The 24547-nt window shown below is 44.8% G+C and overlaps 1 protein-coding gene across 1 annotated transcript; it reads right to left on the reverse strand.

Moving 5' to 3' along the window:
• Positions 1-15493: 15493 nt before the first annotated feature.
• On the reverse strand, positions 15494-22047 carry LOC119311882 (kinesin-like protein KIN-7A). Its single transcript, XM_037587594.1, has 16 exons — positions 21804-22047; positions 21598-21714; positions 20672-20968; positions 20490-20579; positions 20308-20408; positions 20101-20214; positions 19931-20012; positions 19788-19855; positions 19629-19688; positions 19412-19536; positions 18551-18749; positions 18343-18474; positions 18149-18238; positions 17134-18021; positions 16715-17043; positions 15494-16136 (listed from the first exon to the last, which is right to left on the reverse strand). Exons 3-16 carry the CDS (start codon positions 20910-20912, stop codon positions 15791-15793), a joined length of 2865 nt encoding a protein of 954 aa, XP_037443491.1. The 5' UTR covers positions 20913-20968; positions 21598-21714; positions 21804-22047; the 3' UTR covers positions 15494-15790.
• Positions 22048-24547: the final 2500 nt, after the last annotated feature.

Consider the following 24547-nt stretch of genomic DNA (forward strand, 5'->3'; position numbering starts at 1 on the left):
CCGGTTGGAGTAGGACTCCTCCTGGCGCGCCCTCCTCCTGGCTGGCCGCACCCCCCCCCCCCTTGCTCCTTTATATACGGGGGCGGGGGGCACCCCAGAGACACAACTATTGATCCTTGAGATCTCTTAGCCGTGTGCGGTGCCCCACTCCACCATAGTCCTCGATAATATTGTAGCGGTGCTTAGGCGAAGCCCTACGATGGTAGAACATCAAGATCGTCACCACGCCGTCGTGCTGACGGAACTCTTCCCCGACACTTTGCTGGATCGGAGTCCGGGGATCGTCATCGAGCTGAACGTGTGCTAGAACTCGGAGGTGCCGTAGTTTTGGTGCTTGATCGGTCGGGCCGTGAAGACGTACGACTACATCAACCGCGTTGTTATAACGCTTCCGCTTTCGGTCTACGAGGGTACGTGGACACACTCTCCCCTCTCGTAGCTATGCATCACCATGATCTTGCGTGTGCGTAGGATTTTTTTTTTGAAATTACTACGTTCCCCAACATGAAGACTTATAGGTTAAGAGACTGATGCGTTTGTGAGTGTACACAAGTCTATAAGTCTATGAGGAGTTTGATATTTACTATGAAAGTCGGCCCCTAAAAATGAAGTTCTTCGACTAAAGACTTTGGATTTCTGAAGACTTTCTGAAGACTTTGAAAGTGAAGAAATTGGTGTGACCTTGAAGACTTAGTTATCATTCGAGGAACATGAAGCGCGAAGACTTTTGTTTTCATAGTTTCATTTTCTCCTTCTTGAGTCATAGGAAACACCGTACTGTTAAAGGGGGTCGAGGAAATACTAAGGAAAAATTTCCATGTGATGCTCAACTCAAATCCTACACCTACCAATCCCTTCGAGTGAAGCCATTGGAAATCTCGCACAGTTCAGCCTTCTTCAGTGACAGAGACGAAGTTCTTCTGGTCTCTGAGGAATTTGTTCTGACTAAAGAGTTAGGAATTCGCCAGTGCAGATTGATAAACAAGTGAGGAACATGATAGCCCTGAGGAATTCGAACTTCAAATATTCCGACCGTTGCTATGCTACGCGCCAACAATCCCAAATTATCTATTCACCTAACGGTCATATCATACAAGGGCATTAATGTCTTATCATGCCGGGCTGCTCCCCGGCTATAAATAGCCGCCCCCTACAACCACTAGCTGGTTGGCTGCTCCGAGAGAAACTGACACTTGTCATTTGAGAGCAACCCATCCTCCGAGGACTTTGAGTGAAAATCATCAAGTGAGGAAATCCAAAACCCAAACCTACAAAACCCCAAGTGATTGAGCATCACTGAAGAGATTGATCCTGCGTGGATCCGACGATTGTTTCCTTTGAAGACTGTGCTTCTTCCAGACGGTTAGGTATCAAGGTCTAGAGCATCAAAGAGGAATTGTGGATTGCCGAGTGACCGAGTTTGTGAAGGTTCGGAAGTCACCTGAAGACTTACCACGAGTGATTGGGCGAGGTCTATGTGACTTTAGTTCAAGGAGAATACGGTGAGGACTGTGTGTATGGGACTGGGTGTCCTCGAGTTTAAATACTCAGCCGCTCCAACCAGATGTACAACTGAGACATCAGTTGGAACTGGTCTACCAAATCATTGTCTTCACCAAGCTTACTGGTTCTATTTCCTGAACTCCTAAATTCCTCATGTATGTTGTTGTATGCCTGTTCATATCTGTTTGAAGACATTGACTGAAGACTTTCTCAATTTCCTCATCTCTATTTCTTCAGTCTGCCCGTCTTCTTCCCTTGTGTTATCATGTGTTTACGCTTTCTGTACTCTGTGCTTGTCTTCATTTCATCATGATGACTATGTTTGTGTTCTGTTATGTTCCTTTCTGAGTACTTATTCCGCTGCAAGTAGTTCTTCATTTAGGAATTTCCTCACCAGCAAATTCCTCAGTGAAGAATTCATAAAAATTGCCTATTCACCCCCCCTCTAGTCGATATAATGCACTTTCAATTGATATCAGAGCAAGGTACTCCCTTGTTCTGTGTGATTTTGGTTTAACCACCTGGAGTTCTAGTTATGTCGACTGCAGGATCGAGGAGCGTTTCCTATCCCATCTTTGACGATCATGAGTATCCTCGGTGGAAGTCCATGATGAAGAAGCGACTCATGGCTATGGACAGCGAACTGTGGACCATCACTGAGATTGGTCTTACTGATCTATGCAAGATGGCGGAAGTTGATGACATTCACAAGTACACTCTACTGAACCTCATGGCGAAGGATGTCATCTGCTCCTGTCTGTCCTGAAATCACTTCAGGAACGTCATGCACCTCAATCATGCGAAGCTAATCTGGGACCGGCTTTGTGAGGTCTATGAAGGTCATCATACTCGACATGATCCTTGGTTTGAGGATTACAAGGATTCTCTCAAAGAGATGACTTTCGCACCTGAATCGTCATCCTCTTCACCATGCCTCATGGCAGGGGATGCCAAGGTAACTGAATGCTACCTTTCCGAATCTAGTGATGATGAATAAGGTGATGAATTTGGACCTAGTTATGTCAAACTTGCTTCCCTTGCCACTAAACAACAAAGAGCTTTGGAAAAAGTTCAATACATGCTAAATAAGAGCGATGATATGTTGGGTGAAGAAATGGATCAGTCAAAACCTTGGCTGAAAGTCTTCAGGGACTCCATTCCAAATTTGACGACCTTCAAGGTCATCATAACACTCTCTTATCTGATCACGAGAAGCTTTCTCTTGAACTTCTTCAAAGGAAGCAAGATCTTGAAAAGCTAAGAGTGTGTTATGAAGATCTTCAGAAGGAGCACGATTCATTACTTGCTCAACGTATCAGTGCTACTCAGGAAGAATTTGTTCCCCCATGTCTAAAATGCATTGAACGTCAATCTGCTAGTTCTTCACCTGAATGTTCAAATGCTTCAAATGTTACAAATTCTTCACTTGTCTCTGCTATCACTAATTCCTCATCTGAGGACATTGCTAGTACTACTAATGATGCAGGGCTGAAGGAATTGTACACAACAGGCATGTACAAAAGCCTCAAAGGGCATCAGATTCTTTGTGATGTGCTCAAAAAGCAGATCCTCAACAGAAACCCTAGGAAAGAGGGTATTGCCTTTGAGAGAAAACTCAATGCTGATGGAACATATTTGAAGCCTAAGCAGTACCCCAAAACCTCATGGGTTGCTGCAAAGGGACCTCTAGTTGATCCATCCAACTTATCTGGCTTTACATGTGAATCTCCTCATTCTTCTGATGAGTCATTTGACTCCAACTATAAACTGTTCAAAAATCAGAATGGTGAAGTATTTGCTAGATATGTTGGGACTAACTGCAGGAATGGTTCTCCTATGAAGAAAATCTGGGTTCCCAAAAGTTATGTTGAAAGTCTTCAGGTGAATGTCCTCATGACACCACCTGTGAAGAACAGGAACCCCAGACCAAATTCTTCATATGGACCTAATTCTTCACATGGATCAAATTCCTCAAATGGATCAAAGTCCTCATATGTTCATCATCGTGCTAACCCTTCTGTTTCGCAGGGTAGAACTAAGGGCTATGAATATGCGCATTATTCTTCAAATCATTATGTTCATAATTCCTCGAAGAATTTCTCTGCTTATTCATATGCTTACCCTAACCCCTCTTATGTGAAACGAAGTGGACTAGCTTCAATGCCACCTTTCTCATATGGTGCTCGCAGAGTGATGAATTCTTTGCCACCCCTTCAGATGTGGGTGGTGAAGAAAAAGAACTAATCTCTTATGCAGGGTCAGGTCTCTAGACGTGCTTAAATCGTCTGAAAAATTTGCTGGAGACCTGAACATTGCCTGAAAGGACGCAGGCTAATCATGGAGAAATGAATTTTAATTTCTCACGTCCTCATACTAATTTATCTGTGCTATTGCATGATGAAATTGAACTGATGATATTGATGTCATATTCTTCACTGATGAAATATATGAGTTCGTAAGATGCACTAATTCATCTGCAGGATGATCAACCCAAAGCAAACGAGTGGGTCCTCGATAGTGGATGTACAAATCACATGACGGGTGACAAGAATCTATTGATGGATGCTCCTTTATCACCGTCACATCTGAAGCATATCATATTCGCTGACAAAGGCAAAAGTCGGGTATTGGGTCTAGGTAAGGTTGCGATCTCAAAGGATCGACACATGGACAAAGTCATGCTTGTCGAGTCCTTAGGATACAACCTCATGTCTGTCTCAATGCTTTGTGATCTCGATATGGTTGTTGTCTTTGGAAGATATCGTTGTGTTGTGATCATGGAAGCTGGCCATTCCAAAGTCTTCGAAGGCTTTAGGAGAGGAGATCTGTATATTGTTGATTTCTCTACAGGACCACAACCAGCCATGTGCTTACTGGCAAAAGCTACAGAAGGCTGGCTATGGCATCGACGACTTGGTCATGCTGGCATGAGGAATCTGAACACGCTTGCGAAGAAGAAGCATGTCATTGGCATTGAGAATGTCAAATTCCTCAAGGATCACTTATGCGGAGCTTGTGAAGCTGGAAAGATGACAAAGGCCAAGCATCCAGCGAAGACTATCATGACCACCACTCGACCATTTGAATTGCTTCACATGGATCTTTTTGGTCCTAATCATTATTCTGCTGTTTCAAATGATGCATCTCTATATGGCTTTGTTATTGTTGATGACTATTCTCGTTACACTTGGGTACATATTGTCACTTACAAACATGAAGTGCAGGAAATCTTCAAACGATTTTCCTCGAGGGCTTCAACCAACTTTGGTGTGAAGACCAAGCACATCAGAACTGACAATGGAACCGAGTTCAAGAATTCCGGTCTTGATGACTATCTTGATGAACTTGGTATTACTCATGAGTTATCTGCTCCTTATACTCCTCAGCAGAATGGCGTCGTGGAGTGCAAGAACAGAACCCTCGCTGAAATGGCTCGCACTATGCTTGATGAATACAAGACGCCTCGTCACTTCTGGATTGAGGCAATTGATACTGCGTGGCACGTCATCAACATGGTATATCTTCACAAATTCTTCAAGAAAACTGCTTATGAACTCCTCACTAACAAAAAGCCAAATGTGAGTTATTTCAAAGTCTTCGGTGCAAAATGTTGGATTAGAGATCCTCATCACACTTCCAAATTCTCACCGAAAGCACATGAAGGTTTTATGCTTGGTTATGGAAAGGACTCGCGCACCTATAGAGTCTTCAACAACGTTCTTCACAAAGTTGTTGAAACTGTAGATGTGCGGTTTGATGAAACTAATGGCTCGCAAAGAGAGCACCTACCTTCTATTATAGATGAACCAGCACCTGAAGATTCTATCAAGTTCAAGGCTACTGATGATGTCATTCCTACCGAAGAATCTGCTGAAGAATTCATTCCTGATCGTGATGATTATCGAGCTGACACACCTGAAGAAAATGGTGCTGAAGAAAATGCTCCTGAAGAGAATGCTGATCAAATTCCTCGAAGAAAACTCACTCATCCTCGCATCGCTAATGAAGTGCAAATTGAGAAGATCATTGATGACATTGAAGCACCAGGTCCTCTCACTCGCTCAAAATCTTCATATTTATCTAACTTTTGTGGGCATTTTGCTTTTGTCTCTATTGTAGAGCCCACTAAGGTAGATGAATCACTTCTGGAGCCTGAGTGGATTCAGGCTATACAAGAAGAATTACATAAGTTCGAGCTCAACAATGTCTGGGAACTGGTCAAACGTCCAGATCCTCGCAAGCACAACATCATTGGCACAAAGTGGATCTACCGCAACAAGCAAGACGAAAATGGCCTTGTGGTGAGGAATAAGGCACGACTTGTAGCTCAAGGCTACACACAGGTTGAGGGAATTGATTTCGATGAAACTTTTGCACCTGTTGCTAGACTTGAGGCTATTCGCATATTACTTGCTTATGCTAACCATCATAATAATATCTTACAACAAATGGATGTGAAAAGTGCATTCCTCAATGGTAAGATTGAGGAAGAAGTATATGTTGCTCAGCCCCTAGGTTTTGAAGATCCAAAGAATCCCGACAAAGTCTACAGACTCAACAAGGCCCTGTATGGCCTCAAGCAAGCCCCTCGGGCGTGGCATGACACGTTGAAGGAATTCTTCGTGAAGAATGGCTTCAAACCCGGTTCACTCGATCCAACTCTTTTCACTAAATCCTATGATGGTGAACTGTTTGTGTGCCAAATATATGTTGATGATATTATCTTTGGCTGTACTGACCAACGTTATAGTGATGAATTTTCCTATATGATGAGTGAAGAATATCAAATGTCTATGATGGGAGAGTTGAAATTCTTCTTAGGTCTTCAAATTCATCAACAGCAAAATGGTATATTCATATCGTAGGAGAAATACCTCAAAGAAGTATTGAGGAAATTCGGCATGCAAGATTGCAAAGGGGTCAAAATTCCAATGCCCACAAATGGCCATCTATGCACTGATGAAAATGGTCAAGACTTTGATCAAAAGGTATACCGCTCCATGATTGGGTATTTATTGTACCTATGTGCATCTAGGCCAGATATTATGCTTAGTGTTTGCATGTGTGCCCGATTTCAAGCTACACCGAAGGAATCACAACATAAGGCTGTGAAGCATATTCTTTGATATCTAGCTCACACACCAACACTTGGATTATGGTATCCCAAGGGCTCTTCATTTGATCTCGTTGGATATTTAGACTCTGACTATGCTGGCGATCGCGTGGACTGCAAGTCAACGTCAGGCACTTGCCATTTCCTCGGACGATCTTTGGTCTGTTGGTCCACGAAGAAACAGAACTGCGTATCTCTCTCCACTGCAGAAGCTGAGTACATTGCTGCTGGATCGTGTTGTGCTCAATTACTATGGATGAAGCAAACACTCAAGGACTATGGCATCAACGTGAAGAATGTGCCTCTCTACTGTGACAATGAGAGCGCAATCAAGATTTCTCGCAACCCAGTTCAGCACTCGAAGACAAAGCACTTCCAGATTCGTCATCATTTTCTTCACAATCATGTGTTGAAGGGCGATATCTCCATCTGCCATGTAAAAACTGAAGATCAGCTGGCCGATAGTTTCACTAAGCCCTTGGATGAGAAGAGATTTAGCAAGTTGCGGTGTGAGCTAAATATCCTAGAATCTTCGAATGTTCTCTGAAATAGGACACTCATCCTAGCACTTATGCTGACTTGATGACTTAGATGCACAACACACGAAGTAACATTTTTCTTCAATCGATGAAGACTAACCCTCTAAGTGTGAAGAAATTAATGAAGAAATTGATTCTCAGAACCCTACGATAATTGTACGCGGTGTCTGAAATTAACTTTCTTATACGGTGGGGTACGCCACCACAAAAGTTGAAAATCTTCAATTTGAGTTTTTTCCTCAGTTTTTGAAATTCCTCAGTTTCTCAAATTCTTTAACTTGCAATGTCTTCACTACTTCCGTCGTCTGTCTTCAGTTGAATATATATATATATATATATATATATATATATATATATATATATATATATATATATATATATATATATATATGAGTTTATGTCTTCTGCAACATTCACTTATTGCTAATTCTTCAAGTTGACTTTTCCGCTAAATGAATGTGATCGGACCCTTCCCTCTCTATGCTAAACTCAACCCAGTCTATTCACAAATTCTTCAGATGCGTTCTGATTTGAAACTCGTTCAAAATCTTCACTGTGTCCTTGATAGCTGAAGAAATTGTGAACGGTAATATTAAAACTTATCTTATCCAAATTTTCGGCTTTGCCGCTCAAACCGTTCCGCTTCTCACGACAAATACTTATCTATTCACCCATGATCCTACACGATCGCCACCTCACATTACGTGGGTGACACATGTCACGTGAATGAGAAGAGCCAGGGGCACGTTCGTCCAAAATCCTCGGGCGCACAGTTATTCACTGCCGCTATAAATACCCCTGTCTTCTCCTCACTTCACTTTTACTCCGCTCGAGCTTCCCAAACCTAGCGCCGCCGCTACTTCATCGTCGCCGGTGAGGAAGAGCTTCTATACTTCCCAATTCGTCGTGTTCTTCACTTCGGGTAATTAAAAGTTACTTTTACTGACCGCTTTGATTCATGTGTTTTCCTAAAAATCTTCAAAGGTGTTTATTCTTCAAATCTTCAAACACTAAACACCTCACATGTTATATGTTCTTGATTCGTTTCTCTAAGCAATGATTTTCTTCAAGATTCCTCAATTGTGTGGATTTTTAAATCTCTACAACTCTGGAACCTGATATAAAGAACGCTTAGCGAAATTCTTCAAGACTCTTCGGTCAAATTCCTCAAACCTTCTCATTTTTGAAAATCTTCTGAGAACGCATATGACCTCTCCAAATTCCTCGCAACTATACTCTGTTCACATGTACAAAATGTCCGCTGCTGAATCACTAGGTTCTCATCAACTTAACTCATTTGCAGCGTTCCTCGAAGAAAAGTTGCATACATCTTCAGAAACTTCAGTTGTAAATCCTCAGCTGAAGAAAATGGCTGACGGCAAGAAGCCACAGAAGGGAGGAAAAAGGTCTGAGGTCAACATAGTGTTTGAAATCCCTGAGGATATATATGCTGGATATTGCACTCCAGATGAGGCCAAGTTTGGTAAGGAGGACAAGAATCAGCGCAAAGTGCGCATACAACGTATTGAACGGAGATGGGCACGAGAATGGAGGGAGTACATATATGTTACTCCCAAGTACATGAAGAAATTCGCGCTCAACCTCCATGCTCAAGACCTCCATTGAGGCCTGGCCTACTGGCAGATCCCACCAGCCTCAAGCGTGGTGAGGACTATGTTGCTGAATGGGCTAGGCGCCAAGCCAAACTAGCCAAGCAAGCAAAGGAGGCAGTGAGGAAATTCAATGAAGATTCTGCTGCTGTTGCTCACGCAGCTGAGGCCTCTGGTAGTAAGCCCAGGAAGGCTATGCCAAAGAAGCCTGCCCACAAATCTAGTGCTTCTCCGTCAATGCCCTCACGGCCAAGCTCTTCAGAAATGCCCTCACGGCCAGCATCTTCAAAGCCCTCATGGCAAATTCCTCAGTCTGCTCCTCCTCCAAAATCCTCAGCACCTCTGACAAAGTCTTCGGCTGCTCCAACAAAATCTTCGGCACCTATGCATCTTGCCACGTGCCAAAGGACTCAAGGCATCTCTATTGCCTCAGGAGCATCTGATAGCTCCACTGCTGCACCAAGTTCCTCAGCAGGACCGTCTCTGCTGAAGAAAAAGGCCACTGCAGGATGAGGCCTTCGCCCAAGTCCTCACAAGAAGCAGGTTGCCTTCCAAATCCCGTCTGATGACGATGAAGCTGATGATGAAGAACTCGCTGAAATCATCAGGGACAGGCAAGCCAAGGCCGCTAGAGCCAAAGGCAGCAATGTGCCTCTACTTTTGGATTCCAAGTTGATCCTGAACTTCATTGACCTATGGCACAAGGACCCCACTACACCTTTGCCGGAGATGAATCTCACTCCTGGTCAAAGTCATGTTCTGACCCACTTCATCGAAGAAGAGAAGTGGAAGTACCAAGAAGGAAGAAGGTCGAAGAAAGTGCAGTACAAGAAATAGCGCTACCTTAAGGACAATGTTGTCACGCTCACTTCTGAAGAACTCATTTCTGTACAAGCTGAAATCAAGAAATTGAGTGATGAATTCGATCGGTATCATGCTGATTGGAAGGGCGCAAAAGTTCGTTTCATCAATCTGACGAAGACTTTCACTTCAACTACCACTGCACCAGTGCAGGTTGAAATTCTTCAAGCTGAAGAATCTGCCCAGCCCACTGAGGAACACGCCAGCACTGCTGATGTCAATATGGCTGCTGAAGAAAGTGAGAATACCAGGGCTGATGACTCCATTCCAGCCGTTGATGATATTGCCAGGGCATCCACTAGCGATGCGCCTGAGGAAAGTGAACAAGCCAGGGCAACTGCAACAGTTGTGCCTGAAGAAAATGCACCTCCTGCACCTAGTCCAACTCCGATACTTCCATCTGCATTAGATGTGAAGAAGACAAAGGCTGCAGAACGTGCAACGATAAAGAAGAGGAAGGCATCAACTTCTTCAAATTCTTCAGCTTCGAAGAAGATGAAGACGCTGACCAGTTCAATTTACAATCTGATTGATGCCGTTCCAGTCTCCTCAATGCCATCAAAGGACCTTGTTCCTTATGGTGAAGAATATGAGATTCCCGAGGAATCTGATGAAGAAACTCCATTTTCCGCTTCCACAGAGCAGTTGGACGAAGAAATTGAAGTGGACAAGCTCCCTTCAACTCCAGTTATTTCCTCACCTATGCCTCAGTTCACTGCTGAAGAGGCAGGTGTTTAAGAACTTGAAGATGAGGATGTGGACATTGGATGTACCACTCCTGTGCTGAATGATGACTTCTGGGAAAGTCAGCACCCAAACTCTCCTCTGTTCACTCCTCTCCAAGCTGTTCCTCAGTCCCCAGTCGCTACAGAAGTACGAGTGGAGTCTGATGAACCTTGTGCAACCCCGTCCGTCAATGAGGAAATTCCATCCACTAGTGCTGATGCAAATGTAAATGAAGAACAGATGGCTCAGGCTGCCACTGCAGAAGAAGCTGAAATTCCTCAGCATGAGGAACCTGAGATTGCTATTCCTGAGGTAATTCTGTAAATCACAGACACTCCTCAGCCCAAGCCCAAGAATCCTTTCTCCAAGAAGCCAAAATTCAAGGCTGGTTATTTCTTCGGCGAGCACGTATTCTTCACGGAATTCAACCCCTATGACAATGCTCGTCTTAGAAGGAAGCGTTTCTGGACAGCCAGCCAGGCCAGCTTCTATTCCTTAGTTCTTTTTGACAAGGACAAAGTCTTCGATCATGAGCACATTCCTCACGTGGACATGGAGTCTATGCCATGCTTCACGCCGGTTCTCAGTCTGCTTCACGATGCAGGCTTGCTGAATTTCTGCACTGACATTGTTGACTGGAATGAAGAGCTAATTCTTCAGTTCTACGCAACCTTGCACATCACAGGCAACGCAGCTGACGTCAACTCATGGGTGTTGGACTGGATGATGGAAAACACTCACTACAAGGCACCAGCCATTGAATTGCTTCGTGCCTTGCCCATCAGTCCTCCACCAGAAGGCGCTCGCTGTCTGTATAATGAACCTGAACTTACTGATCATTATATGCAAGTGCTCATGAAGCCGCTGAATCCAGGACAAGTTCACAGGACCAAATTCCTCGTGAAGGATTTGCTCTATGTGCCCAGAACCATTTACCGCATTCTGACGAAGACTATCAACCCAATCAAAGGACATGATTCTTCAGATGAAGAAATTGTGGGGATGATGAAGAATATGCTCTTCAACATCATGCATGGAATTCCTATCAATTACCATGATTTCTTCATGAGGACTCTTGCGGATGTTGCACTTTCACCATTTGAGCTGAAGCCTTACGCACCTTGGATTATGAGATTCCTCAGATCAAGGACTTCACTCAACTACAAGGCCGATACTCTCAACCATGGCAGCTACTTGCCCTCAATTGAAGTCCTCAAGCGGACCATTTCCTCATCTGATGATAAGGGCAAGTCACCTGTTGTGATAGATGAAGGCACTCGTCCATTGGATGGTCAGTTCCGTAAGGCTGCATCTTATTCCACCAATGATGACTCTGCTACACATGATTCTGCTGCCAATGCTCCAAAGTCAAGTCCTCAAGCTACTACTCCCCGAGTGATGACTGACTGTGAATTGCTCATAAGTCTTCACCAGAAGGTCGATCGAAACCACAAATGGGTCAAGCGCCAGTTTGGTTCTATTCTTCACAACATGACTTCTACACACAATGCAGTGAAGAAAAACCACTACTACCTCCATGAAGTGTTTGATCGCACCTGGGCTATACTGTCACATCTATATGGCGAAGAAGATTTGAAGCAAATGGGCTTCAAGGAAGACTTTGAGTGGTCTGCACCTCCACCGAAGAAATACAAGAAGGTCAAGGTTCCTTCCTTGGTGGCCAGCTCATATTCTTCATCACGCGCCACGGACGAGTATGAAGATTTGGACGACACTGCAGCAGGCCCTACATCGACTCAAGACCCTGACAACGCTGGCGCTCCTCCATCATCATGAAATTCTTCAGGGGCGTTAGTCCTCAGTTTCAACCCTTTTGGTCATTCGATGACAAAGGGGGAGAAATTTGAGTTAGTCTTCAAGCAGGTCTCCATATATGGGCAGTTTTTGCTAAGTTACAACTCTCGTTCTTCTGATGACTTTGCTGGATCGAGTTGTAATCTTAAACTCTATGGTGGCTTGATACTTTTGCTTTGTTTTTCTGCATGCTTATTCCTCATTAATGTTAATGCACGCATGCTGAATTACATCAGTCACCATATTCCATCATGCATTTCAAATTTCTCATATTATATGTCAAATGCGTGTATGCATTACAAGATATAGGGGGAGATCTCCATGATTATACTCTTCAAGTGTGCATTGCTTCAAAAGCAAATTCCTCACTATGCACATCTTCAGGGGGAGTTCTTCTATATCTTGCAATCAAATTCCTAAAAATCAGCATTTACACTTCACATGTTTATCCCCGTTGAAAACTTAACCTATATTGTCATCAATCACCAAAAAGGGGGAGATTGTAAGTGCATCTAGTGCCCCTTAGTGATTTTGGTGTATTGAAGACTTATAGGTTAAGAGACTGATGCGTTTGTGAGTGTACACAGGTCTATAAGTCTATGAGGAGTTTGATATTTACTGTGAAAGTCGACCCCTAAAAATGAAGTTCTTCGACTGAAGACTTTGGATTTCTGAAGACTTTCTGAAGACTTTGAAAGTGAAGAAATTGGTGTGACCTTGAAGACTTAGTTATCATTCGAGGAACATGAAGCGCGAAGACTTTTGTTTTCATAGTTTCATTTTCTCCTTCTTGAGTCATAGGAAACACCATACTGTTAAAGGGGGTCGAGGAAATACTAAGGAAAAATTTCCATGTGATGCTCAACTCAAATCCTACACCTACCAATCCCTTCGAGTGAAGCCATTGGAAATCTCGCACAGTTCAGCCACATTCTTCAGTGACAGAGACGAAGTTCTTCTGGTCTCTGAGGAATTTGTTCTGACTGAAGAGTTAGGAATTCGCCAATGCAGATTGATAACCAAGTGAGGAACATGATAGCCCTGAGGAATTCGAACCTCAAATATTCCGACCGTTGATGTGCTACGCGCCAACTATCCCAAATTATCTATTCACCTAACGGTCATATCAGACAAGGGCATTAATGTCTTATCATGCCGGGCTGCTCCCCGGCTATAAATAGCCCCCCCCCCCTACAACCACTAGCTGGTTGGCTGCTCCGAGAGAAACCGACACTTGTCATTTGAGAGCAACCCATCCCCCGAGGACTTTGAGTGAAAATCATCAAGTGAGGAAATCCCAAACCCAAACCTACAAAACCCCAAGTGATTGAGCATCACTGAAGAGATTGATCCTGCGTGGATCCGATGCTTGTTTCCTTTGAAGACTGTGCTTCTTCCAGACAGTTAGGCGTCAAGGTCTAGAGCATCCAAGAGGAATTGTGGATTGCCGAGTGACCGAGTTTGTGAAGGTTTGGAAGTCACCTGAAGACTTACCACGAGTGATTGGGCGAGGTCTGTGTGACTTTAGCTCAAGGAGAATACGGTGAGGACTGTGTGTCCGGGACTGGGTGTCCTCGAGTTTAAATACTCAGCCGCTCCAACCAGATGTACAACTGAGACAGCAGTTGGAACTGGTCTACCAAATCATTGTCTTCACCAATCTTACTGGTTCTATTTCCTCAACTCTTAAATTCCTCATGTATGTTGTTGTATGCATGTTCATATCTGTTTGAAGACATTGACTGAATACTTTCTCAATTTCCTCATCTCTATTTCTTCAGTCTGTCCGTCTTCTTCCCTTGTGTTATCCTGTGTTTATGCTTTCTGTACTCTGTGCTTGTCTTCATTTCATCATGATGACTATGTCTGTGTTCTGTTATGTTCCTTTCTGAGTACTTATTCCGCTGCAAGTAGTTCTTCATTTAGGAATTTCCTCACCAGCAAATTCCTCAATGAAGAATTCATAAAAATCGCCTATTCACCCCCTCTAGTCGATATAACGCACTTTTAATATATGGTTTAAAACAAGCTCCTAGAGCATGGTATTATCGTTTGTACTCCAAGTTACAGTCTCTTGGCTTTGCTGCTTCCAAAGGAGATACCTCCTTGTTTTTCTATCATCGGCATGGAGTAACTATCTTTATGCTTATTTATGTTAACGATATTATCGTCACCAGTTCTTCCTCTCGAGCAGTTGAAGCCCTTCTTCAGGATCTTCGCATGGATTTTGCGCTCAAGGATTTGGGCAATCTTCATTTTTTCCTTGGCATTGAGGTAAAACATGTGGGTCGTGGTATTCTTTTATCTCAGGAAAAATATGTGCGCGACATCCTTGAGCGAGTGGGCATGAAAGACTGTAAACCTTCCTCAACTCCATTGTCTACGTCCGAAAAGTTGTCTCTTCATGATGGAGAGGTGCTTGTAGCTGACGATTCCACCAGATATAGGAGTGTTGTAGGAGCTTTGCAGTATTTGACGCTAACCAGGCCAGATATATGCTTTTCAGTCAACAAGGTTTGTCAATTTTTGCATGCACCTACAAGTACTCATTGGACAACAGCTAAAAGGATACTCCGTTATCTCCAAGCAACCAAGAGTCATGGTCTCAAACTTGTTAAGTCAGACTCTACTTTGGTCAGCGCTTTCTCATATGCAGACTGGGCAGGTTGTCCTGATGATCGGAGATCCACTGGAGGTTTTGCGGTGTTCTTTGGAGGTAACCTGATTTCTTGGAGTGCACGTAAGCAAGCTATTGTGTCTCGGTCAAGCACAGAAGCTGAGTACAAGGCTCTAGCAAATGCCACTGCTGAAATTATTTGGGTGCAGAATTTGCTAACAGAGTTGGGCATTCGCCATTCACCTGCGGCTTTCCTTTGGTGTGACAACCTTGGAGCTACTTACCTCTCTGCCAACCCGTTTTTCATGCGAGGACGAAGCATATTGAGATCGATTATCACTTTGTTCGTGAAAGAGTTGCCAACAAGCTTCTAAACATTCGTTTTGTGCCTACTGGTGATCAAGTGGCAGATGGCTTCACCAAATCATTGTCAGTGCGGCAGCTGGAAGCCTTTAGGCGCAATCTCAACTTAGATAGTTGTGATTGAGGGGAAGTGTTAAACATGTTGTATATTGCGTGTGTTGTATGTTGTTAGGATAGGTTAGGTGTTGAGATAAGATCCTAGTAGTTAGTTTAAGAGATCAATCTTCACCTAACCTAAACCCTAACCCCCTTGTATCTTGTGCGCCGCCTTTTGGTGGCTATATAACACGCAATATGCGCCCCTGCTAAGGCATGCGCTTCATCACCTATTTCCACACGCTGATAAAAAGGTCCATGCAAACTTATTTATTTTCGAGGCAGAAGGTCCATGCCAAATGCGGCGAGCGCAGCAGCTCGATGCGGCGGGATGGGTAATATGTTTGGCAGAACGAAGACAGAGAGACGTAGCCAAATGAAAACTTTTCCATAGCTTTTCATAACCTCTCCCAAAAAATTCAATATGTACACCGTCCTCCATCCATCCCTTACTCGAACAAGAGCAGGCCATCATGTCCGGAGCATGGACACGACGAAACCTACGCCCGTTTCCCCCCACCGGCAATGCGTGACGGAGCCGGGCAAGTCACCAGAGCTGAGCCCTCTCCCTGATCATGTTGGAAATGGGGTGCCAGCCCGCCGTGAGCCACGGCTTCTTGGCCGCCGGCGACGCGAAGTTGAGCTCGAACATCTCCTTGCTGACGTTGCCGCCCTCGCAGAAGCCCACCAGCCGGGCCACGATGTCGGCGCTCTCCTCGACGTGCGCCTCGTCGTCCGGGTCCGTCCACAGCTTGCTCGCCAGCTGCAGCTTCCGCTGCTTCGCCTCCAGAGGCACCCGCCACTTGATGAACAGCCGCTCTCGCTCCTCCTCCGTCATCTTGGACCCCATCCGCCTCGCCAGAAACTCCCGCTCGTTCCTCAGCGCCTTCATGCTGCAGTTGTGCAAAAAATTATACTCCTATGACATTCAGTAACGACTGACGAAACATTTTGACTTGGCCTAGTTGCATTTACATCATAGACAAGGATGTGCATATTGACTGATGTCTAAGCTACAACTATAAAAAAAGACCGATGGCCAACTAGAACAGAAGTATGAACATGACGACATATGTGCCTAATCAGATAAAGGGTTGTGGTTGTTGAATGATGGTGAACTAGCACAGAAGTATGAACATGACGAAATCTGTGCATAATCATAGAAAAAGTTGTGGTTGTTGAATAATGGCTAACTAGCACACAAATACGAACATGACGAAATATGTGCATAATCATAGACAAGGTTGTGGTCGTTGAATGATAGCTAACTGAAATGACTAAAGCTCATCGCAATAGGGTTTCACCACCACCTCTCTTTTCTAGTAGTATAACTTTGTACTAAAGTTAGTACAAAGTTGCGATACTTATTATGGGACGGAGGGAGGACTATTCAACACTACTTTCTTGCTTCTAGAGTTAACCAACAGAATCTGTAACAGAACAGAAATAAGGTGACCGGCAGCATATATACCTTGAGGCTCGAGAAACTGCAAGCTCGTCACCAGGTGCAGCAGGGCTTGCATCACCGACTTCAGCCAAATGCTGCTGCAGCCACAACAGTCTTCGGACTTCAACTTCGATGTATATCTGGTCTGCCGTGTCCCCCCTGAATAGCCGGTAGAACTGGGTCCTATGTATGATCGACACATAACAGATATCCCAAAGCTGGATAATGTGCTGCATTTGCTCCTTAAATAATCTCTCCCATGACTCAGGGCCGTCTTGTAGACATCCGGCATTCTCTTGTGGATCTTCTTCCATGTCATTTGGTTTGCCTTCATTAGATTCCAACTCCAAGACCTGTAAGGACATTTCAAGGGAACTATTTTAGCAGGGAAAACAAAATAATTTCAGGATGACCAAAAAGTGAATTTGTGTGCAGGACAGGACCTGGCAGACAAGCAGCTGCTTTTGGTACTGAAGTTTCGCCACCCGCTCCTTCAGCTCTGTCACATAATCCCTGATGTTCCTTACATTTTCTTCAGCAGCATCTTGGAACATCCTCTGCATCTTTTTCATGTTCACTGAGCCGGATCCCCTGTTGCGCGGCGCTTCCTCACGCGACGATATATCTCCAGTGTCTTCACTCTTGGCGTGAGTAGCTTTTCCTGAATCCTCATGAGACGCAGTGTGACTGTCTGGAGCTCTGTTCTCAACTTCTGGCTCCAAAGTTCTGGTCGAAGAGTCAGGAGAGCAAGGCGCTCGTGCTAGATTTGGTCTGTTCAGGTTGCTCACGCCCAGTGGAAGAAGAATCCTCCTCTTCTTTTTTGACGCGTTGGACTTTGTGGACGACTCATTACACTGCGTGCCAGCATTTGGAAGTGACATGACCAATTTGTCAATAGACCTCTGTACATTTTCTAGTTTCGCCTCAAGTTTAGCAATGTCACTACCTTGCATATGCAGCCTGGTAATTTCATCTTTCATATCAGACCCATTTCCTTCATCTGTAATCATCTCAACATCTCTGTTCTGAGATCTAACAGTCTGCATCTCCCTGATTTCTGCCTGAAGTTTTGCAATAGTTTCCGCTGCATCTTGGTTGCCATGTTTGTGGCACTCAACCTCCTTGTGCAATACTTCAATAGCTCGGTTCGCTTCAACCTCAAGCTGTTGCTGTAGCTGCTCGAGCTTGCGAATTTCATGCTTTAGCATAAATGGAGCAGTGGATGATTGCCTGATTGAATTCCTGATCTTGACCATTCTACTAGGCTGTAGTGACCCAGAAAATGTGAGGCGCTTTCGGGCCGTTTGCGGCGACTCGAAGGAATTCCACCCCTAAAGAAAATGATGGATTTGGAAAATATTTAGTTAACAGCAGAAGAAATACGCTGATTGATTTAGAAAATATTTAGTTAACAGCAGAAGAAATATGTTCCTGATGGGAAAAAGGCAAAAATCTTACTTGCTTGTCACCCATCTTCTTTTGTAATTCTTCGAGTTGCAAACGTGCATTATCTCGTTCTTTCCTGAGTTCTTCCATTTCTATTTCCATCTGCAAGGTTCATTCTATTATATTAGAACAGTTGCAAAATTAAATACAGTGAATCCTCAAAAGGTAAAAGCAAGCATTTCATCCTTGGTCAGAGACCACCTTACCTGTCTAATTTTGCTGTCCTTCTCCATTATGAGGATCTCAGACGGGGAGGCATGGTCGGCAGTTCTTTGTCCTGCTTGCAGCCTAGCAACTTCCATTTGAAGCTGCTTCACAAGTTGCTTGTCAGATATAACCTGTATGGACAATGAAACGGTAAGTTGGTTTCAATAACCAAGGATGTGAAAAAACCCTCATAGTCACAGCTCTTACCATATTAACTTTTGCAGTATTTGTGACCTCCTTGGCACAGGTTGCAAAGAATAAAGTATTTCTAGATTGTTCTACGTATGTCAGGGCTGGGCTCATGGTACAGATGATGGCTGTTCTTGCATTCCCACCCAAAGAAAGTTGCAAAATACGTGTTAGCTTTGAATCCCGATATGGTATGTGTCCACTTCTTTTCTCGGAGCTGCAATCCAAATTTATATTTGAGAATCCTCAAATAAATAATAATTGGTCTGTTTGAAGTTCCAACATATGGTTCATGCTGCTAATAAATAAATAAAGTATTTCTACATATCATTTTGTTGGTTATCTAAGTATTTACCATGGTTCATGCTGCTAATCTGTGAGGTATTCTAATTTAGAATGTGTCTACACTGATATAAATTATTAAATGTACAATGAGAACAAAAAATTGTAGGTAACATAAATGAATTGAATTGAGTGAAATAACCATCTAGTAATAGTTTAATATGATGAGTTTTACCACCCTGCACTATAACAAAACTACTGTTTATTAGTCATCAATAGTTTGAACTTTCAGTCATTTAGCCAACAGACCCAAGTATCTATTACTATGAGATGTTTAACAAAAGAGGAATTTCTCATGTACACAAAATGACTCGCTCAAAATTGTTGGGATTGGACAAACTAGAGGTGCATAATAACATCTTTCACTTCATAAAATGCCTTTGTAAAAATATGTTCATTAGTAGCTAGAGTTAAGACTATAGAAACAGTGCACCTAAGTAATTAGGGAACTAGTTTCCAAATGAATGCAGAGAAAAAGCTATTAAAGCCATCTAGACCAAATTTCCTATGTAGAAGTGCCTTTACAAATAATCAGACCTTAGCTTCCGGATGACTTTAGTCAAAGTCAACAAACTGCGATTTATGTGGGATCCTTCTTTCAATCTTGCACCAATTGCTTGTGTTTGTGCAGCCCGTTCGCTTCCAGCAAGGTCAACAAAATTCTACAAACAAATTAAAAACCAATTGTTACGACCATGGACAACGGAAATCATCATACCATATGCCAAAATTAAAAGTAGGACAGTATGCTTACTAGACTGGCAACAAAAGATTTGACACAGCCTGATACCTCACGGAGCTTACTCTCCACTGTCTGCGTAGAGAGATATACACAAAAGAAACATTACTTCTTTGCTCAATTCATTTTTCTTTGAAAGGTCGAATGTAAACCGGAAATGTTTTTCTCATATACCAGCTTAATGATTTGGTGGGAGCGTGAGCTAGCGTCATTTAGTGCAGTCTCCCCAACTTGCCTTTGTTCTGCAGTTATTTGGTAGATCAGTAACAAAATATCACATAATTAACAGTACATATTTCTTCACAAATAGTAATAACCTTCACAAATGCCGATTAGATGCCTCAGATGTTCTTTGTCCTTGGCAACTTGTTCATCCAACTTATCCACAATGGGTCCCTTCTGTGAAACCAAAATATGTTTTTACAAGATCATTACATCATGAAGGGGAATTTCTTAAGGAGACAGTGTATTGATTGAGCCAACAAACCTCAGGATCATCTAACAGCCGAAGGGAACCAGAGCCAGGTTTTAAAAGATCCTTCACATCCTCATTGTAGATTTCCATAGCAGATATCTTGATAGTAAATTCCCTCTCGGGGGTCTAAGCAATAGACAAAAGCCAGAAATGGTTATGTCTTACAAACCTGTAGCAGTCTTTACAGACTTGTTGTTTCAGAAGATGCACAAAACTCACATTTTGTATGTGCTTGTATAAATCACTAACAGCACTCTCTGTCACACCTCTCATGGTAAATGTCTTGCCACTGCTAGTCTGACCATAGGCAAAAATAGTGGCTGCAAAACAAAGATAAGAAAAAGATCATTTACAGATGATCATTCCACCAGCACCAGTCTTGAAAGTAAGCACTAATCTACCATTAATGCCTGTCAATGCAGACATGGCAACATCCTTAGCTCCATCTTCATAAACCAGATCCGTCTGACAACTCTGCCCAAACACCTTATCTGCAAGGCATACATAGGCATTAATTAGTCAAAGAGAAGATCACTTCTTTCATGACAACAGAATCGATTGATCTGATCTCTGGACATTGTACCAAAAGTGTAAGAGGTGGGTGCAGCCCTGTCCTGTGGGGGACCCTTGTATAGAATTGTCTGGCTATCAGCACATTCCCACACAACCTGATCCTTCATGGCCAGCTCCTTCTTGCTCAATGGTCGCACCCTAACCGTGACAAATATTTTCTCCTCCTTGGACTTGGAGGTACCACCAGGGGTAAGGGTCGGTGCACGCTCAATCTTTGACATAGGGGTGCTTGGTGGCCTTGATGCAGCCATGTCTTTTAGTTCTTGTTGGTGTACAAAGTCCTACGATCTGAACTGCAGCCAGAAGGCTGGGAAACAAGAAGTCAGCCTTAACTCTTGAGGAAAGGCACAGTGGCAATTGTCAGGTTCAATTTTCTAAAGAGTAATACGGATATAAAATGAAGTAAGAGCTCATCATCAGACATCAAACACACTAATACTGAAAATGTGGGAAACAATTTCAAAGAATGCAGGATATGGTGCTACTACGATCTGCACAGTTAGGTGCCTCTGGTTGCTGGTCAATCCAATAAACAGTCATTAAGTCCCAACGACGGAAATAAATAAGCGTATCAGATTTTACTTCCCCATTTATGACTAATATTACACGGCTATCAGGCCAGCAACGGTCCCAAATTTCGAATCATCAGTCCCTGCATTTCCTCTAGCTGATTAAATGACCCTCTAGTACAATTTCCACTGAACAATACGAGCACAAATCCGGATGTTAACTAATTTCCTGATAGACATGTGGTAGCTGCATTCGCGCGGGTCAGGATCAGATCAGATGCCACAGTTTCCTATTCCAAACTACCGTCACTAAGCACGCCCCCAAAATAAAAGGAATCATCATCGACACCGGCCGAACTCTCGTAACGCCAAAAGCATCTCAAACGCTAGTAAGTGGGTTACTCGAGAGCCCAACGCAATCGCTTACCGAAACCGGGCTGGCGAGCTTGGGTGTGCGGCTGAAGCCCCCAATTCCCCCGGAAACAGGAGCTGCTATCAGTCGGCAGTCCGCGCCGCGCAGGCAGCAAGCAAAATCTGAAACGGACTGGAGACAGGGAAGGGTCAGGGCCAGCGTAAACGAAACGAAGGAACTAACCTGCACGAGCAATCCAGGCGCGGGTTAGGGTTCCTCACCAGCGACTGAAGTCGGGCCAATCTCGGAGGGATCTCCGCGCCCGCGCGCGCCGGTCGCTGCGCGGCGAGCGAGGCGGGGGAGGAGACTAGAGCGCCGGCCGCGGGCGGAATCCCTCGGAGGCGGAGGCGGAGGCGGATCGGGAGGCGCGCTCGGGGGGAGACCGGAGAGGGCGCGCTCGCTCGCTGGATGACGCCGTGGCGAATGGGGGAGGGGGAGGGGAGAGGAGGAAGGAGGAGAGAACTCGTGCGAGCGGAGCGGGCGGGGGTAAGTGAGGCCGGCGACTGCGAGGCCGCAACGGCTAGTTCAGATTTGGAAAGGCGTTACCGGAAGCACCCCGCAACTCGCTGCGAAGTGGGCCACGGTCGGCCCGCATGGCGCCTGGACCTACGTGTCGGCGAGCGGAGTTTTATGGTAGGATTTGGTTTCAGGTGGTTCGTAGTACTACGGGGAGCTGTCTAGGGCCGCTAGCCGCCACCGGTAGGCTACCACGGGCGTGCGCTCGGGAATCGGGACGGTTGTGACTTTTGAATTTCAATTCGAACAAAATTTGCATTAATATAGTCGGCTTGATATCCGTGGAAGGATTCCATCGCGAGCTGCTATATGTTCAATATAAAGTTAGTATAAAGTTGAGTCATCTATTTTGAAATGGAAAAAGTTGTTGGAAATATGAGCAATTTATTATATCATTTTATTAATGGAAATACTAGATAAAGCATAACTAAAATAGCAGAGATAAAGCAAGTCATGCAATCTGACACAGAGAAGGTAAATAACATCTGCAAATATAAACTAGAACCGAACATATCTAGAGCAGAGAGTAGAACAAGAAACTGTGACAGGACCTGTAACAGAAAAAGCAAGAACACGTACGGGACAGCAGCAGCAACAGTAGCACTGGACTTAGGGTCGGTGTCCTCGGTAGCCATGTCGTCGAGGAGGTTGTCGACGTCGGGGAAAAAGTCGTCGTCGGGGAAGTAGTCGTTGGAGTCCGAGGCGTCCGTGACGAAGAAGTCAGTAGTCGCGCTGAGCGCTCCCCAAAAACCTTATCATCCTTCTCTCGTACAGGACTCAAAGAGTTGGAGTTTCGGAGGCCTACTGTGCCGACCTGTGGTGCACGCCGCAAGCCGGGATGGGGAAGATCGTAGCAGTAGCGTAATGCTCAGGAACTTTGTGGCGAGAGGAAGAGGATCTTCTGGTGTGTCCCTCTAAAGAGGAGCGACCTCCCTTTTATAAGCACATGAGAAGAAGGCGAGAGGCTGCGCCAGGAGCTGAAGGGAACGAGGGAGACAAAACAAACAGGCAGCAGCCAAAGGATGCAGCGTTCGTATTCAGTATCCACTACAGCAAAAACTTTCCAGCTCCCGAGTGACCTTTCGTATACCCGTAGTGCGTGGCAAAAATTTAGACATCGGCTCAGCTCATTCCCGCAACACGCGGCGAGGCGGGCGGCGGAGGAGGAGCGCGCGTGGATATTCCTCTTGTTCTCATCGTCATACATGTGGGGAAAGAACTATTGGGAATCGTTGCAGAAATTTAAAAAATTCTACGCATCACCAAGATCAATCTATGGAGTGACTAGCAACGAGAGAGAGAGAGAGGAGTGCATCTTCATATCCTTGAAGACCGCAAGACGAAAGCGTTACAAGAACGCGGATGAGGGAGTCATACTCGAAGCGATTCAGATCGCGGTAGATTCTGATCTTAGCGCCGAAAAACGGCACCTCCGCGTTCAACACACGTGCAGCCCGGTGAGGTCTCCCGCCCCTTGATCCAGCAAAGAGGAGGGAGAGGTTGAGGAAGAGGGCTCCAACAGCAGCACGACGGCGTGGTGGTGATGGAGTGGCAGTACTCCGGCAGGGCTTCGCCAAGCTCTTGCAGAGGAGGAGAGGTGTTGGGGAGGGGAGGGGCTGCGTCTTGGATGTGGTGCTGCAGCCCTCCCCTCGCCCCTCTATTTATAGGAGAAGGGGGAAGGGGGCCGGCCCCCTCTAGATGAGATCTAGAGGGGGGGAGGCGGCCAAGGGGAGGGGGCTTGACCCCCAAGCAAGGGAGGCGCCCCCTTTAGGGTCCCCCCAACCCTAGGCGCATGGGCCCAAGGGGGGGTGGTGCCCAGCCCTCCAAGGGCTGGTTCCCTTCCCTCTACAGCCCATGAGGCCCTCCGGGAGAGGTGGCCCCTCCCGGTGGACTCCCGGAACCCCTCCGGTGGCCCTAGTACAATACCGGTATGCCCCCGGACATTTCCGGTGACCGCATGACAACTTCCCATATATAAATCTTCACCTCCGGACCATTCCGGAACTCCTGTGACGTCCGGGATCTCATCCAGGACTCTGAACAACATTTGGTAATCACATACAAGTCTTCCTAATAACCCTAGCATCATCGAACCTTAAGTGTGGAGACCCTACGGGTTCGGGAATCACGCAGACATGACCGAGACAGCTCTCCGGCCAATAACCAACAGCGGGATCTGGATACCCATGTTGGCTCTTACATGTTCCACGATGATCTCATCGGATGAACCATGACGCCGAGGATTCAAATAATGCCGTATACAATTCCCTTTGTCAATCGGTACGTTACTTGCCCGAGATTCAATCGTCGGTATCCCAATACCTCATTCAATCTCATTACCGGTAAGTCACTTTACTCATTACATAATGCATGATCCCATGACTAACCACTTAGTCACATTGAGCTCATTATGATGATGCATTACCGAGTGGGCCTAGAGATACCTCTC

The sequence above is a fragment of the Triticum dicoccoides genome, chromosome 5B (assembly GCF_002162155.2).
Source record: "Triticum dicoccoides isolate Atlit2015 ecotype Zavitan chromosome 5B, WEW_v2.0, whole genome shotgun sequence".
Lineage (NCBI taxonomy): Eukaryota > Viridiplantae > Streptophyta > Magnoliopsida > Poales > Poaceae > Triticum > Triticum dicoccoides.